Below are 13,765 nucleotides of genomic sequence, written 5' to 3' on the forward strand. Positions count from 1 at the left end.
TTTGTTTGTATGTTCAAATTGGCGCTCCGTGGACAAGTCCATGTTGAGTGACTGTCTCAAGGTCACCTGGCTGGTTTCTGTTCCCAGGATGGATTAAAATTCAATTTCCCAGCTTCTAATCCAGAACTTTTAACCAATGCACCAAACTAGCTCTAGTCTGGTCATATCTTTTTACAGACAATTGCGGAAGAGGGAAAAAAAACTGGAATGACTATCTGGGCTAGTGTGGGATGGTATTAAAAAAATGATCAAATACTCACATAATCATATAACTATGACCAACTTGGATCCCAAATATGAAATACCAACAGATATAGTTTTGCATTTAAATGTGAATGCCATGATAAGCCCCAGATAAGTCCTAGAATCTTAAGACCTAGAAATAACAATGGCAAAAGCAAAAAGAAGAGCAGATAAACAAGTTCCCAAAGTTTTTGCTCTAAATTCATCTTCAAATGCATGGTTGAAATTAAAATTTTATTTATCTTTTGAAAAATGAGAAAAAACTGAATTAGTAAATTTAATTGTTGATAAAGTTCTAAAGAAAAAGCATTACAAATAAGAACAGCCTTGTTATCCCCAACTCTTTCTATCACCCAGCATTCTAAAATAAGGAGAGGGACTCTCTCTATGTGCAGTATATTCTCCCTAATTAAAATTTCTAATGTCTCAGGTAACGGGGCGTTGTCTTACCTGAACGCCTTTTCTCAGCATGAAGATGTAGCATCCACCAATGGGTAATCAAAGCCTTCCTGCTCAGATTTAGACTAAGACCAAGCTTTAGCCACACTTCCTTTGGGCGTTCCTTTCCCAGTTTTGTCGAGGCGAAGCATTCATTAGGTCCAACATAGTAGCTTCTCCTGAAAGAAATCTGCCAAACTAACTGTAAAGGGTGGGTGTGGATGCTACATCTTCATGCTGAGAAAAGGCGTTCAGGTAAGACAACGTCCCTTCTCCAGCATGATAGATGTAGCATCCACCAATGGGACATACCAAAGCCACCCATGTCCCTGTTGGGAGGGAAGTCTAGGCTTATGACTCTTGCGTAGAAACTACCTGATGCAGAACCCTTCTGCCGAAGGATGCGTCTGAGGCAGCGAATTTATCAAGCTTGTAATGCCTTATAAATGAGGAGGGGGAAGCCCAGGTGGCTGCCCTGCAAATTTCCTCAATCGAGGTCTGGGTAGACCAGGCCGCAGATGTAGCTGCACTACGCGTTGAATGACCTGTGATGTTGGCCAGAACAGGAAGAGACTGAGCCTTGTATGCATAAGAGATGCATGCCCTGATCCATCTACCAATGGTTGAGGATGATACCTTCAGACCCATGGAAGAAGGTTGGAACGACACAAACAGTGCCTCCGATCTACGGAATTCTGCAGTTCACTTCACATAGTGATGCAAAGCCCTGCGCACATCTAATGTGTGCCACAACCTTTCAAGACGGTGAGATGGTCATGGACAAAAATCCAGAAGAACCAGATCCTGGGACCTATGGAACCAGGTATTGACTTTCGGAATGAAAGAAGGATCCAATTTGAGGATCACTCTGTCATCCTGAAAATTACACAGGTCCCCTCTAACCGAGAGTGCGGCTAGTTCCGAGATGTGCCTTGCCGAAGTGATGGTTATCAAAAAAGCTACCTTCCAGGAAAGGAGATGTAGCGAACACGACTTGATGGGCTCAAATGGTGACCCTGTGAGAACCTTTAGAACTTTTGGTAAGTCCCAAGTGGAATATCTGTGAACCACAGGGGGACCGGTATTAACGGCTCCTTTAAGGAAAGCCGTAACTGCTGGATGATGAGATATCTGGACCTGCTTCTCGCAGATGAGAACAGTGGATAATGCTGTGATCTGCCTGCGAATGGTATTATAAGACAGACCCTTGTTCAGTCCTTCTGAAAGGTAGTCTAACAATATCGGAATGGTAATAGCTAGTGGGTTGACCTTCTTAGTGCTATACCACGTACAGAAATTTTTCCACGTGGCATCATAGATCCTGCTGGTCGAAGGATGTCTGGAGGCTTGAATTACAGCAATCACTCCAGATGAATAGGACTGTCTGGCTAAACTCTCCCGTTCAAGTATCAAGCGGCTAGTTGAAGCCACTATGTGTCCAGGTGTTGGAGCTGACCCTGACTGAGGGAAATGCAATCTGATGGAATCTTCCAAGGCGGGGAGACCGATAGGTCCACAAGATCTGCAAACCAAGGACGCCTTGGCCAAAGTGGGACCAGCAAGATTAATTCTGCCTGTTCTAATAGAAGCTTCCTGATGACGGCTGGAATCAGAAGAAGTGGAGGGAATGCATACAGAAGTTCCTTGGGCCATCTGCTGCGTAGAGCGTCCATTCCCTCCGCCCCCCCGTGACGGAAACCGCGTGAAATGTCTGGGAAGCTGAGCGTTTGCTGGTGAAGCAAACAGGTCTATTTGAGTCTGTCTGAACCTCTCCGATATCTCCCTGAAGAGGGCTGGCTCCAATTGCCACTCCAAGTGATCTATCATCGCCCTGCTTAGAGAATCTGCTTGTGATTCTCCTGCCTGGAAATGTGTTTTGCACTGATGGATTTTAGATGGGATTCTGCCCACAGACCCAATGCTAGGGCTTCCTGCATGAGGGACCAAGACTTGGTTCCTCCCTGCCTGTTGATAAGAGCTTTAGCTGCAACGTTGTCAGTCATTACCAGAACATGATTCCCTGTCACTATGTTGGAGAATTGGTGAAGAGCCAGGTGTATTGCCCTGAGTTCTAGCCAATTTATGTTGTGTGCGAGATCGCGTTTGGACCATTGACCCTGTGTCATGTATGTCTGTATGTGAGCTCCCCAACCAAACAGATTGGTGTCCGTGGTCAGGATGAGTCTGTGAGGCTCCTTGAAAAGAGACCCCTTGTGTATGGCTGGTGACCCCCACCATTTGAGTGAGAGCAGAGTGTAATGTGGAACTCTCACCTTCCGTGTGGAAGCACTGATGTTCCGCTTCTGGAAGGGGAGTAGGAACCATTGGAGATGTCTGGAGTGAAGTCTGGCCCACGGCATTATTCCTAGGCAAGAAATCATTTTCCCCAACAGTTGCGATAGCTGGACAAGTGGGACTACCTTCTCCCTCTGGATCCTGTGAACTAGAGATTTGATGCTGTCCTTGTGTTCCTGGGAGAGATAAACCTTGCATAGGTTTGAATCTATCATCGCGCCCAGATGTAAGATCCGAGTGGTAGGTGTAATGTGGCTCTTTTTGAAATTCACAGAAAAGCCATGTCTCTGAAGTGTCTCTATTGTAGTTTGTAGATCTAGCTGTGCAGTGCTGAATGAACTGGACTGGATAATTATATCGTCCAGGTAGCATTGTACTCTTACCGGGATCAGTCTGAGATAGGCCGCTAATACTGCCAGTATCTTCGTGAATACCCGAGGTGCTGAGGATAGACCGAAGGGGAGAGCCCTGTACTGATAATGTCTGCCTCCATAGCAGAAACGGAGGAATCTGCGGTGATGTGGTCTGACAGAAACATGAAGGGAGGTCTCTGTCAGGTCTATGGAGGAGAGGTAATCTCCCCTTCTGACGCTGGCCAGAATGGACTTGAGGGACTGCATTTTGAACCTCCTGTAAATTAGGAATCGGTTGAGTCCCTTCAGATCCAATATTGCTCTCCAACCCCATGAGGCCTTGGGGACCACGAAGAGTATGGAATAGAACCCCTTTCCCTTTTGATCCAGAGGAACTGGTTCTATGGCCCTTATATCTAATAAGTGTGTTATGGCTGTGGTTACTAGCTCGGCCCTGTGTGCATGTCTTGGTTGCAGGACATTGAAGGAAGCGGTCTGGGAAAATGGATTTGAGTTCTAGGGCTAGACCGAATCTTATGGTCTCTCTTACCCAGGTATCGTTTGTGGTGAACTCCGAAGTGTCGCTGAACAGAGCCAAGCACCCGCCTATGGGAGGATCCAATTTGGCGTCACTTGGACTTTCTGTATGGACAGCCTCCAGCCCCCCTGAAGGGGTGCTTTGCCTGGAATTGACCCCTGGCTCCTGAATTTTGGCGGTCCTGTTGGCAATCCTATCTGGGGTGAAGGATCGGAAACCTCTGGGCCAATCTCAGGACTGCCCTGATCGAAAGAGCTGCCTCCATTCCCAAGAACTTCTGGCACGAAAGGACTGCCTGCGAAATTCTTGTTGGGGCCTCTTATCCATCTTTCTCTTTCTCTCTCTAAGGTCTTTCTCTTATCCTTCCCTTCAACTAGGTATGGCTCTAGGATTTGGCCAAATAAATTTTTGCCACTGTAGGTGTCTGTAGCTAGACGCCATCTTGACTTTAGGTCAGCCCTCCACTGTTTGAGCTACAAGAATCTGCGAGATGCTACTGTGGCCGCAGTAGATGTAGTGGAAAATTTGGTTGAATGGAGGGATGCATCTGACATGTATTCCGCCGCAGCTACTAGCTGACCTAGAGTCTGTTGTGCATGTACTTGACCCGGAGGAATTAAAGCCTGTAGTTCACGGAGCCACATGACAGAAGTTCTCGCGAAAAAGGACGAGGACGATGCCGTCCTGATAGCCCAGCTGAGGCCTGGTGGGCTCTGCGGAGGGAAAACTCAAGTCTTTTATCCTCAGCTTTGAAGTGCTCAGCCATGTCTCCAGGAACAGTGGATGTGGAGAACAAAGATGTTAAGGGAGCGTCCACTGTAGGCACCTCTAGAAGGGAAGAGAATGCAGAAGATACGTTATACAATCTCTTTTCCGTGCTGCTAGGAGGAGATAGAGTGGCCAATTAAGTCCACTGTTTCTCCACCATCTCTCGGAAAACAGCTGGACAAGGAACCTGTTTTTCCTCCACAACCTTTACCGCAAACAAAGGATTTGACTCCTGTGCAGTAGAAGTAGATGGCTTGGGTTCCTGCTCTGAGACCAAATTGGTCTTGGTGCAGGCCTTTAGCAACAGTGATTTGAATAGGTTTGGATCAAAAAGCCCCGATGTTGGGGTCGGATCCGGAGCCACCTCCTCATCTTCAGACATGGGAGCGTCCGTTGTCTCCAGGTCCACAGACTCAACTTCCCCAATTTGAGATGAAGTCTCAGAAATACCTGAACCCGCAGACTGGACATGTCCAGTATGGTCTGCGGGCAAGGGTGGAGAAGGTGGTATCTGCGTGCGCCCCTTTGCCAAGGAAGAGGACATAAATTGATCAAAGGCATGATGCATAAAGCTCTGGAACTGCTGAGCCCATAAGGATCGCTCAGCTGAAGTAACACCTGCAGCAGTGGCTTCAGGAGCCTGCGTAGTGATGATAGCAGGTGAAATAGAAGGACCAGGGTGAGGTGAAGGAATAGGCTGGATAGGGGCAGGTAGACCGACCTGTTCAGTTCCTCCTTGAGGAGGCCAAGCTTTGGGGGCTTGATAAGAAGGCACCAGCGGGGGCTCACATGGTGAACTGCCCAGAGAAGCAGGGGGAACCACTTCAGCTTCACTGCACCTAAGCCTTTGTGCTTTGGAAAATTCTTTCTCCGGTGCCTGATGTCTCCTCGAGGCCTCTCGCTCAGCAGCCTTGGAGGGTTCTTTAGATGTCAAATGCTTGGTTTTGGCCTTTTTCTTTCCCCCCATGCTCAAATCAGAAGATCTGCGTTTAGATTGTGTTGGGGGAACATCAGAACCTTGCAATGTCTGAGGAGTCTCACCATCTGCCATTGTGCCCTGGACCTTCCAGATAGGAGAAGCCCTGGGAAGGGGGTAAATACGCAGATCAAGTTGTCTGGGAGGGAAGCTTCCCGCGCCCTAAGACAACCACAATGGCAAACAGCCAGACAGCTACCTAAAACTGTCTGTCTAGGCCCTGCTGACACAGCACCAGAAGCTAAAGAGAACAGGTCAGGAAATTTGCCCACAGAATTAAGGCTACAGGAATCAAACACAAAATATACCTCCTATAATGGAAGCTCTATGAAGAAAGCTGGAGAAAAATGACTGATAAACCCCCTCAAGAGCCCAACACAGTGGGCTACTGAAATAATAGGCCTGTATCAGAATCAAAAAGTGACTCTCAATATGGTGGCCACACCCAGCACAGGATTCAAAATGGTGGCCACGAGTCTCCTTAGCGCCTAAAAACGGCTTCTCCCCTTAGCTTGAGCTCCAAGGCAGCTTCTATGAGCTTGCTTTTGAAATTCCCCGTTCAGGGAGACCAGGGGAGGGAAAGTTCTACCACTCGCCCCCCCACACACAGTTATATGGCACTACAACACTTGCGATTCTGTAGCGTAGGGGAGTCTCAGTGCGATCCTCGATGGTGCCTCATGGCCACGAGGCAAGAGAGGCAATCCGGCTATCCGGCTGAATCCTCCAGAGCGCTGGCAATAAAATTGCTCCTGGGCGCTAGGGAAGCCTCCCTTGTTGTGCTCAACAGATGATAAGAGCTAACACCGCAGCTCTGCAGCAGAGCTCCTAGGATCCACGTGGCCAGATAGGCTCTCTGGAAACAACGCTCCCAGGGGTTCTTAACTCCTTGACTTTTGCTAAAACTATTTAAAGATTATTAATCAGCTAAAACTACTAGAATTCCTACTATCTAACCTAATTTTAACTACTTAAATTAGAAAAAAATTGAGGAGCTAGCAAATCTGTGTCCTATCTGAGCATAGACTAAGACAAAACTGGGAAAGGAATGCCCAAAGGAGGCGTGGCTAAAGTTTGGTTTTAGTCTAAATCTGAGCAGGAAGGCTTTGATTACCCATCGGTGGATGCTACATCTATCATGCTGGAGAAAATGTGATTCAGATCATGTGATCTTTGAGTATTATTGGTGAATAATTATTGGTCAAACTAGACAACAGTTGAGGAATCTGTAGATTCCCAGATTAGTGATTAATATTGTTTAATACTGCATTGGTTTTTTTTTTCCAACTATATTTACATCAAGGGCAATAATGAAAATAATTTCACACTGATATCATCCACGGAGAGCTAATGAAATGGAGTGTTAAGCACTGGCATCCATTTCCTCATGATGTAACTGCTTACCCATAGGTTAAGTATGTTCATAAAAGATGTAATTGGAATATATTTGGACATATATTTAGTCAATGAACTGCAACATGATAAAGTTTCATCCATCCAAGTTTTGAAAGCAGCTTCCAAATAGTTTTTGATTTTTTAAATATTTTTTAAATATTTTTTATGAGAATGGATACACAATTATCCATACAGTGATCATTTTTACTCAGTAAAATCTGTATAGCAGGCAGTAATTCATCCTAATGAAGTATTAATCTAAAGAAAAAAGCAGTCAGCAAAAGGTTTGAATGCTCTACTATGGATTTACTTGCAACACATATTTTGTTTATTTCATTTATTTCTCCTGCATAGTTTAATAATTCCATGGATAGAATGATAGTGATTGGTTCAAATTTCATCAATTTCATAGTTAAATATGAATTAAACCTTGGTCTCTTTAATCACAATTGCTGCATGGTTGTTTTCTATGTAATATTGTATTATAAAATATATTCCCCAGTCTCCATAATAAAGGAACATGGAGGAGGCTGTTCGGATTCAATTAAACATTTACTGGATGTTCTTGTTAAGTAAACTACAACTTTTTGGTGGATGTAGGACAATGCATTTCTAGATTTAAGTATCACAAAAGTGTTTCACTTCGGATTTCTACTATAAACATTTTCTGACAATGCATCTTATTTGTGCAAAGTGCATTTCAATTGAGCACTGATGCCATAATTACTGACAATGCATAAGTGACTATCAGCATATTATTACTTGTGTTACAATGACAGTTAAAAAAAGACTGGTATGTACCATATGGTTCATACACACAGAGAGATACATACACACAGATGCACACATCACTTTGGGCCATCTCTTTGTATAAAGATATGAATGGATATATATGAGAGACAGAATATATGAGAATCTTTCAAAGTGGATCATAGAGCCAGAAAAAAAAATCTGTTCTGGATGATTTCAACTCATAGATACATGCAGAATGACAACTTCAAAGAAAACACAGAAAGAGGCAATCTTCTTTAAGTCCCTTAGTCTAACATTAATCTGAAATGATATTCCTACCCGTTGTTTGCTATCACAGTATTTTGCTATTGAACAGTTTAGATCTTTTTGTACCATTCTGTTGACAGTAAGGATTGGGGCGCTGACTTACCTGAACGCCTTTTCTCAGCACGGAGATGGATAATCCACGCAGTGGGTTGAGACTGTATTCCTGGCCAATCAGATCACTCAGCCAAAGTTGCCACGCCTGTCCTGGACCATGATTCTCCAGTCTTGACACGAGCGCAGCCATTGACTGACAGTAAGACGTTTTGGCTCAACTAAATATACCCTATTATCCTAGTCTATAAGGGTGGGTGTGGATTATCCATCTCCGTGCTGAGAAAAGGCGTTCAGGTAAGTCAACGCCCCTTCTCCAGCACTGGAGATGGATAATCCACGCAGTGGGACATACCAAAGCCTATTGTCCCTTGGGTTGGGGAATAGACTGGTCCCGTGTGTAACTTTGGTTTAGAACCTGCTGGAGAACCCTCCTACCGAAGGAGGCCTCTGCAGAGGAGTACTTGTCGATTTTGTAATGGCGAATGAATGGAGAGGGCGAGACCCAAGTGGCTGCCCTGCATACTTCTTCAATAGAAGCCTGCATGGCCCATGCTGCTGAGGTGGCAGCGCTCCTTGTGGAGTGGGCCGTGATATGCTTGGGGACTTGCAAGGACTCCGCCTGGTATGCCCCAGTGATGCATGCCCTAATCCACCTACCGATGGTAGAGGACGAGACCCTCCGGCCCCTGGTAGCGGGGTGGAAGGATATGAAAAGCGCTTCCGAGCGTCGGAATTCCGCTGTGCGCGAAATGTAATGTCTTAGTGCTCTTCGTACGTCCAAGGTGTGCCATTGTTGCTCCAGGGGATGAGCTGGGTTTGGACAGAAGTCTGGTAGGACTATTTCCTGTGATCTGTGAAAAAAGGAGTTGACCTTTGGAATGAAGGAAGGGTCTATTCTTAGGACTACCTTGTCCATGTGAAAGTGACACAGGTCCTTCCTCGTTGAGAGAGAAGCTAACTTGGATATCCGTCGAGCTGACGTGATAGCTACTAAGAACGCTACCTTATGGGTCAGGTAGCGAATGTCACATGTTTTGAGTGGTTCGAAGGGCGCTCTGGTAAGAGCTTGTAGTACTCGTGGTAGTTCCCACGATGGATACCTGTGCACGGTTGGCGGTCTGATATTTGCAGCCCCCTTGAGAAAGGATCGTATTAAGGGATGCTTGCCCAAGGATTCACCGGGGCTGGCAGAAAATATAGTTGAGAGGGCGGCGATTTGCCTGCGCAGCGTGTTTGGCAAGAGATCCCTCTCTAGGCCATCTAGTAAAAATTCTAGGATCTTGGGAACTGTGATCCCCTTGAGTAACAATTCCTGTTCAGAGCACCATGATTGGAAGCTTCTCCATGTGGCCTCGTAGATACGGTTCGTGGAGGGGCGCCTTGATGCCTGTATGACCCTAATTACACCCTGTGAGCAAGACCCCTTGACTAAAATTGACCGTTCAAGAGCCAGACGGCTAGTTGTAGCCATTGTGGCTCTGGGTGGGAGATCTCCCCCTGTTTGAGGGAGATCCTCTCCGGAGGAATCCGCCATGGATTCGTGCGGGAGAGACTCCTCAGGTCTGCGAACCAAGGTCTCCTTGGCCAATAAGGGGCCACAAGGATTACCCTGGCTCTTTCCCGCAGAATCTTGCGTACTAGCGCCGGAAGGAGAGGTAAGGGTGGAAACGCGTACAGGAGTCCCCTTGGCCATGGGCTCCGTAACGCATCCGTCTGCTCTGCTCCCCTGGATGGGAATCGGGAGAAGAAGCGAGTTAGGTGGGCATTGGAAGGAGAGGCAAATAGGTCCACCTGGGGAAGCCCGAAGAGGTGACAGATCTCCCTGAAGATCTTCGGGTGTAGTTGCCACTCCGAGTGATCTATTGTTGATCTGCTCAACAGATCTGCTTGAATGTTTGCCTCCCCCGATATGTGGTCGGCCTTTATGGAGGCCAGATTTTGTTCCGCCCAGGCCCCCAGTAGAAGGGCCTCGGCCGAGAGCGAGCGAGAGTGTGTGCCCCCGACGGTTTATGTGGGCCTTGGCTGTCACGTTGTCCGTCAGGACCAGTACGTGCCTGCTTTTTATGCTGCTGTGGAAATGCCTTAACGCTAGGTGAATAGCCCGCAGCTCGAGCCAGTTTATGTTGTGTCGGAGATCCACCACTGACCAGCGGCCCTGTGTCCACTTGGTCCCCAAGTGGGCTCCCCAGCCAAATAAACTCGCATCTGTTGTGACTACTACTCTGTCTGGTTCCCTGAAGGGGGACCCCCTGAGGAGAGCTGGAGATAGCCACCACCTGAGGGAGTGTCGTACTCTCAGAGGTATGCCTACCCTCTTCCGGGATGCACTGATTTGCTGTCTCTGAAACGGGAGCATGAACCACTGCAGTTCTCTTGAGTGCAGCCTTGCCCAAGGAACTATTACTATGGTCGATATCATCTTCCCTAGCAGCTGGGAGAGGCAGACCAGCGTCACTGACTGACCGCGGCTTACCTGTTTTGGAAGTAGTTGACCCTGGTTTCCATACGAAAGGATTGTTTCCTTCCCCAGGAGCCGGGTCTCTTGTCCTGCCTTTTAAGCATGTGTTTAAGGACCTTGCGCTTGTCCTTGTTCTCTGTCAGGTATGGCGTTAGTGCCTCACCAAACAGCTTTGCCCCCTTGGTACGGAGCCGAAGCCAATTTCCACTTGGATTTGGTATCCGCCTGCCAGTTCTTTAGCCAGAGGAGGCGCCTGCTCGTGTTGTTTGCTGCCATTGCCTTGGCTGAAAACCTGGTCGCCAAAAGTGTCGCGTCTGACGCATATTCCGTGGCCGCTACCATTTTGCTGAGTTCCTGGTGAGTGCGTACGTCCTCCATGGGAACCCGGCCCTGTAATTCACGGAGCCAACAGAGTGTGGCTCTGGTGAAAAAGGACCCAGAGGTAGTCGCCCTGGTAGCCCAAGCTATTGCCTGGTGCGTTCTCCTGTAGTTGGACTCACTCTTTCGGTCCTCGGCTTTAAGAGCCTCAGCAAAATCTCCTGATATGGCCGTGTCCGATATCAGGGGACCTATGGGTTCGTCCACCACCGGCACCTCCAATGTTCCCTCTAGCTCCCTTGCTACGTTAAATAGCTTCCTCTCCGCATTGCTAGGAAGCGGTAGGGAGGTTGGCGCTGCCCACTGTTTCCTTATTGTGTTTAGGAACATGGTCGGGCATGGTATGCGGTATTGAGTGGTTACCTTTTCGGCGAACGTTGGCTCAGCCTCCGTGTCAACTGTGACAGGTTCCGCTGGTGTCCCAAGCCCCAGATGGCTGTGGCCTCAGCCTTGCGCAGAATGGTAACAAAAAGAGAAGGGTTAAACAGGCCGCTGAAGGAGGGCCCTTGAGGTGAGGTGTCCTCCTCTTCCTCAGACATTTGAATCCCTTGTGACGTACCTGGCTGGTCCAGGTAAGCTTCCTCTGAGACCGACGAGTCTGAGAAGGAGGAGAGGTCCTGATGGTCCTCCGTTTCCTCCCGATGCCTCGTTCTAAATCCTAGAGGCTTGGCTTTGGAAGTTTGAGCCCTGGCCTCAAATGCACGGTCCACTGCCTGTGCTATTAGGGTAGCTAGCAGATCCCCCGTCAATGCAGGGGGCGTAACCATTGCCTGCGACCCTGCAGGTGCTGTGGTTTGCATGGTCCTCGGGGTTTCCTGTAACCTCCGTGGGGAGGGGGATTGGGAGAGCGATGAGAATTCGCCTATCCCGCCCTCTGTTTGGGACTGTGATGAGTTCCCTAATGACCAAACGCCCCGTGGGGATGAAGGGAGACCCAGCGGTAGCTCGGGGCCTATCCCCCCATTCTGCCTATTTTCAATTCTGGCCTTTTTCTGGGCTCTGTTGAACTCCTTTTCTAGGGCTTGGTGTCTTCTGATTGCCTGTTTGTCAGCCTTCTTTGATGACTTCCTTGCAGCCTTTCTAGGGGCTGCAGAGGATTCCGAATCCTCTGAAGAGGGTGCTCCAGAGGATGAAGGCAGGGCTCCAGTGGAGGGAATGATTGCTTCCTCCATTCTCTACTAATGCCGGGCCGCGATAGGGGGGACCCAGGTAGTAGGAGAGCTCCAACTTTGAGTAAGGACAGGTGCACTACAGGGGGCGTCTGGAACTCAGGAGCAGACTCTGCAAAATTGTCAGAGTTAGTCACTGTGCACGGATAAGAACAGGCATGCTAATGGGAATGCCTGGAATCCGGCTGGATTATGGTGGGTAAGGACGTGACTGGGGATGCCTGGAACCCACCACTAAATCCAGAAGCGTACGGGCCACTAATGGGGGACCCAAAGTCCGGAAGGAGCCAAAGGCAACTGAATTCAGTTAGTTATGAAAGGTTCTTATTTACTTTGGATTGAAGGCTCCAAGTCCTGGAACAAGCATCTGATTTGAATGTCTCTAAATGAATAATAGGTGCTCTAGTACCTTAGTACTGTTTGCCTGTTAATTTACTCCAGCGGCTGGACCTAGGCTTCTCAGGGAGCATTGGATCCCCTGTTTGCACAAAAATATGGCCGCCACTGCCAGGAGACTACTGCGCATGTGTTAAAAAGGCCAGGAGTCTACTGCGCATGTGCTAAAGAGGCAGGAGACTACTGCGCCTGTGCTAAAAGGCTGCCGGGCATGCGCAGAAAGTCTCCCCTCTTGCCTGTGCCACGTGCGGTTGTAACAAAGAGTCGCGCGTGCTCCAAGCTGCCCAGGCAATGGCACCTCGTTTAAATGACCCTGAGCAGCCTAGTGAGTGAAAGAAGCTGCTCCTTCGCTCGCCAGCTGTTTCCCTTAATCAATCTCCCTCCCGGCATGCGTCCCCTTTGTCCTCCGCTCCCCTCGCTAATTGCTTGCCTTTCTGTCTTTCTTTTTTTTTTTATAACGCACGGGGTTGCACGAGCTTCCCCGTTTGTTTAAGGCGGCTGCCGGCTGCTCCGGCTGTGGGAGGGTGGGGGGGTGAGGGAGGGGAGTTAGGGAATTCCCCCTTTCAAGTGAGGGTGGTTTCCCCTCTAGGGAATCTGACTTCCTGAGTCTTACAATTTAGTAAGGGAATTTTAGAGTAATCAATTAAATTGAATTAAATTATCTCCAATTAATTTTTAAAACTAAGCAATTTCAGCTACTAGAAGATAATCCCCCAATGGAAAGGAACTATACTTGCCTAGGAGCCAAAGTTGTGCGTCTGTTCTCTGGGCCAGATCAGTCAAGACTGGGAAGTCGTGGTCCAGGACAGGCGTGGCAACTTTGGCTGACTGATCTGATTGGGCAGGAACACAGTCTCAACCCACTGAGTGGATTATCCATCTCCAGTGCTGGAGAACAATGCCTTCCGTGGCCCGGGTACTCTGCTCGCTCACATGCGCCGGCCTTGGTTTGAAGGCAGAAATGAAGCCTTCAACTGAATGGGAAAACATCACAAGGTGGGTCCCCTTGCACCTGTGTCCAAGCTGCTGGCAGCGGCAACAGCTACCTAAGCGACCACGATCTTCCCTCTCCAGCCAGCCACCCACCCTGCCTGGCCTACTGCTTGCTTGACCGGCTGGTGGCACAAATCCTGACCACTCTTCTCCTTGTCCTCCTCCCCATTCAAGCGGTAGCAGCAGCTTCAGTTTCTCCACTCTATCCGAAAGGAAGGAAGCGGAGGCGCAGAGCAGGATTGCTCTCAAGAA

General features: G+C 48.3%; 1 protein-coding gene across 5 annotated transcripts in view; it reads right to left on the reverse strand.

Moving 5' to 3' along the window:
- The window catches only part of LOC120297791 (sodium-dependent phosphate transporter 2-like), an 81,506-nt gene that overhangs the window by 46,984 nt on the left and 20,757 nt on the right, over positions 1–13,765 (reverse strand). For 3 of the 5 annotated variants that reach the window (XM_039320810.1, XM_039320811.1, XM_039320812.1), the window contains exon 1: positions 261–8,264. The exons of the other annotated variants lie outside the window; for them this stretch is intronic. In XM_039320810.1, the coding sequence (XP_039176744.1) occupies positions 2,517–3,596 (1,080 nt within the window). In that variant the 5' untranslated portion in view covers positions 3,597–8,264 and the 3' untranslated portion in view covers positions 261–2,516. Of the gene's footprint in view, positions 1–260; positions 8,265–13,765 lie in introns of those variants that run through there. 5 annotated transcript variants of the gene reach the window in all.

This window comes from Crotalus tigris, unplaced genomic scaffold (genome assembly GCF_016545835.1).
Source record: "Crotalus tigris isolate CLP2741 ecotype Arizona unplaced genomic scaffold, ASM1654583v1 scf7180000023708.825605204:138715, whole genome shotgun sequence".
NCBI lineage: Eukaryota > Metazoa > Chordata > Lepidosauria > Squamata > Viperidae > Crotalus > Crotalus tigris.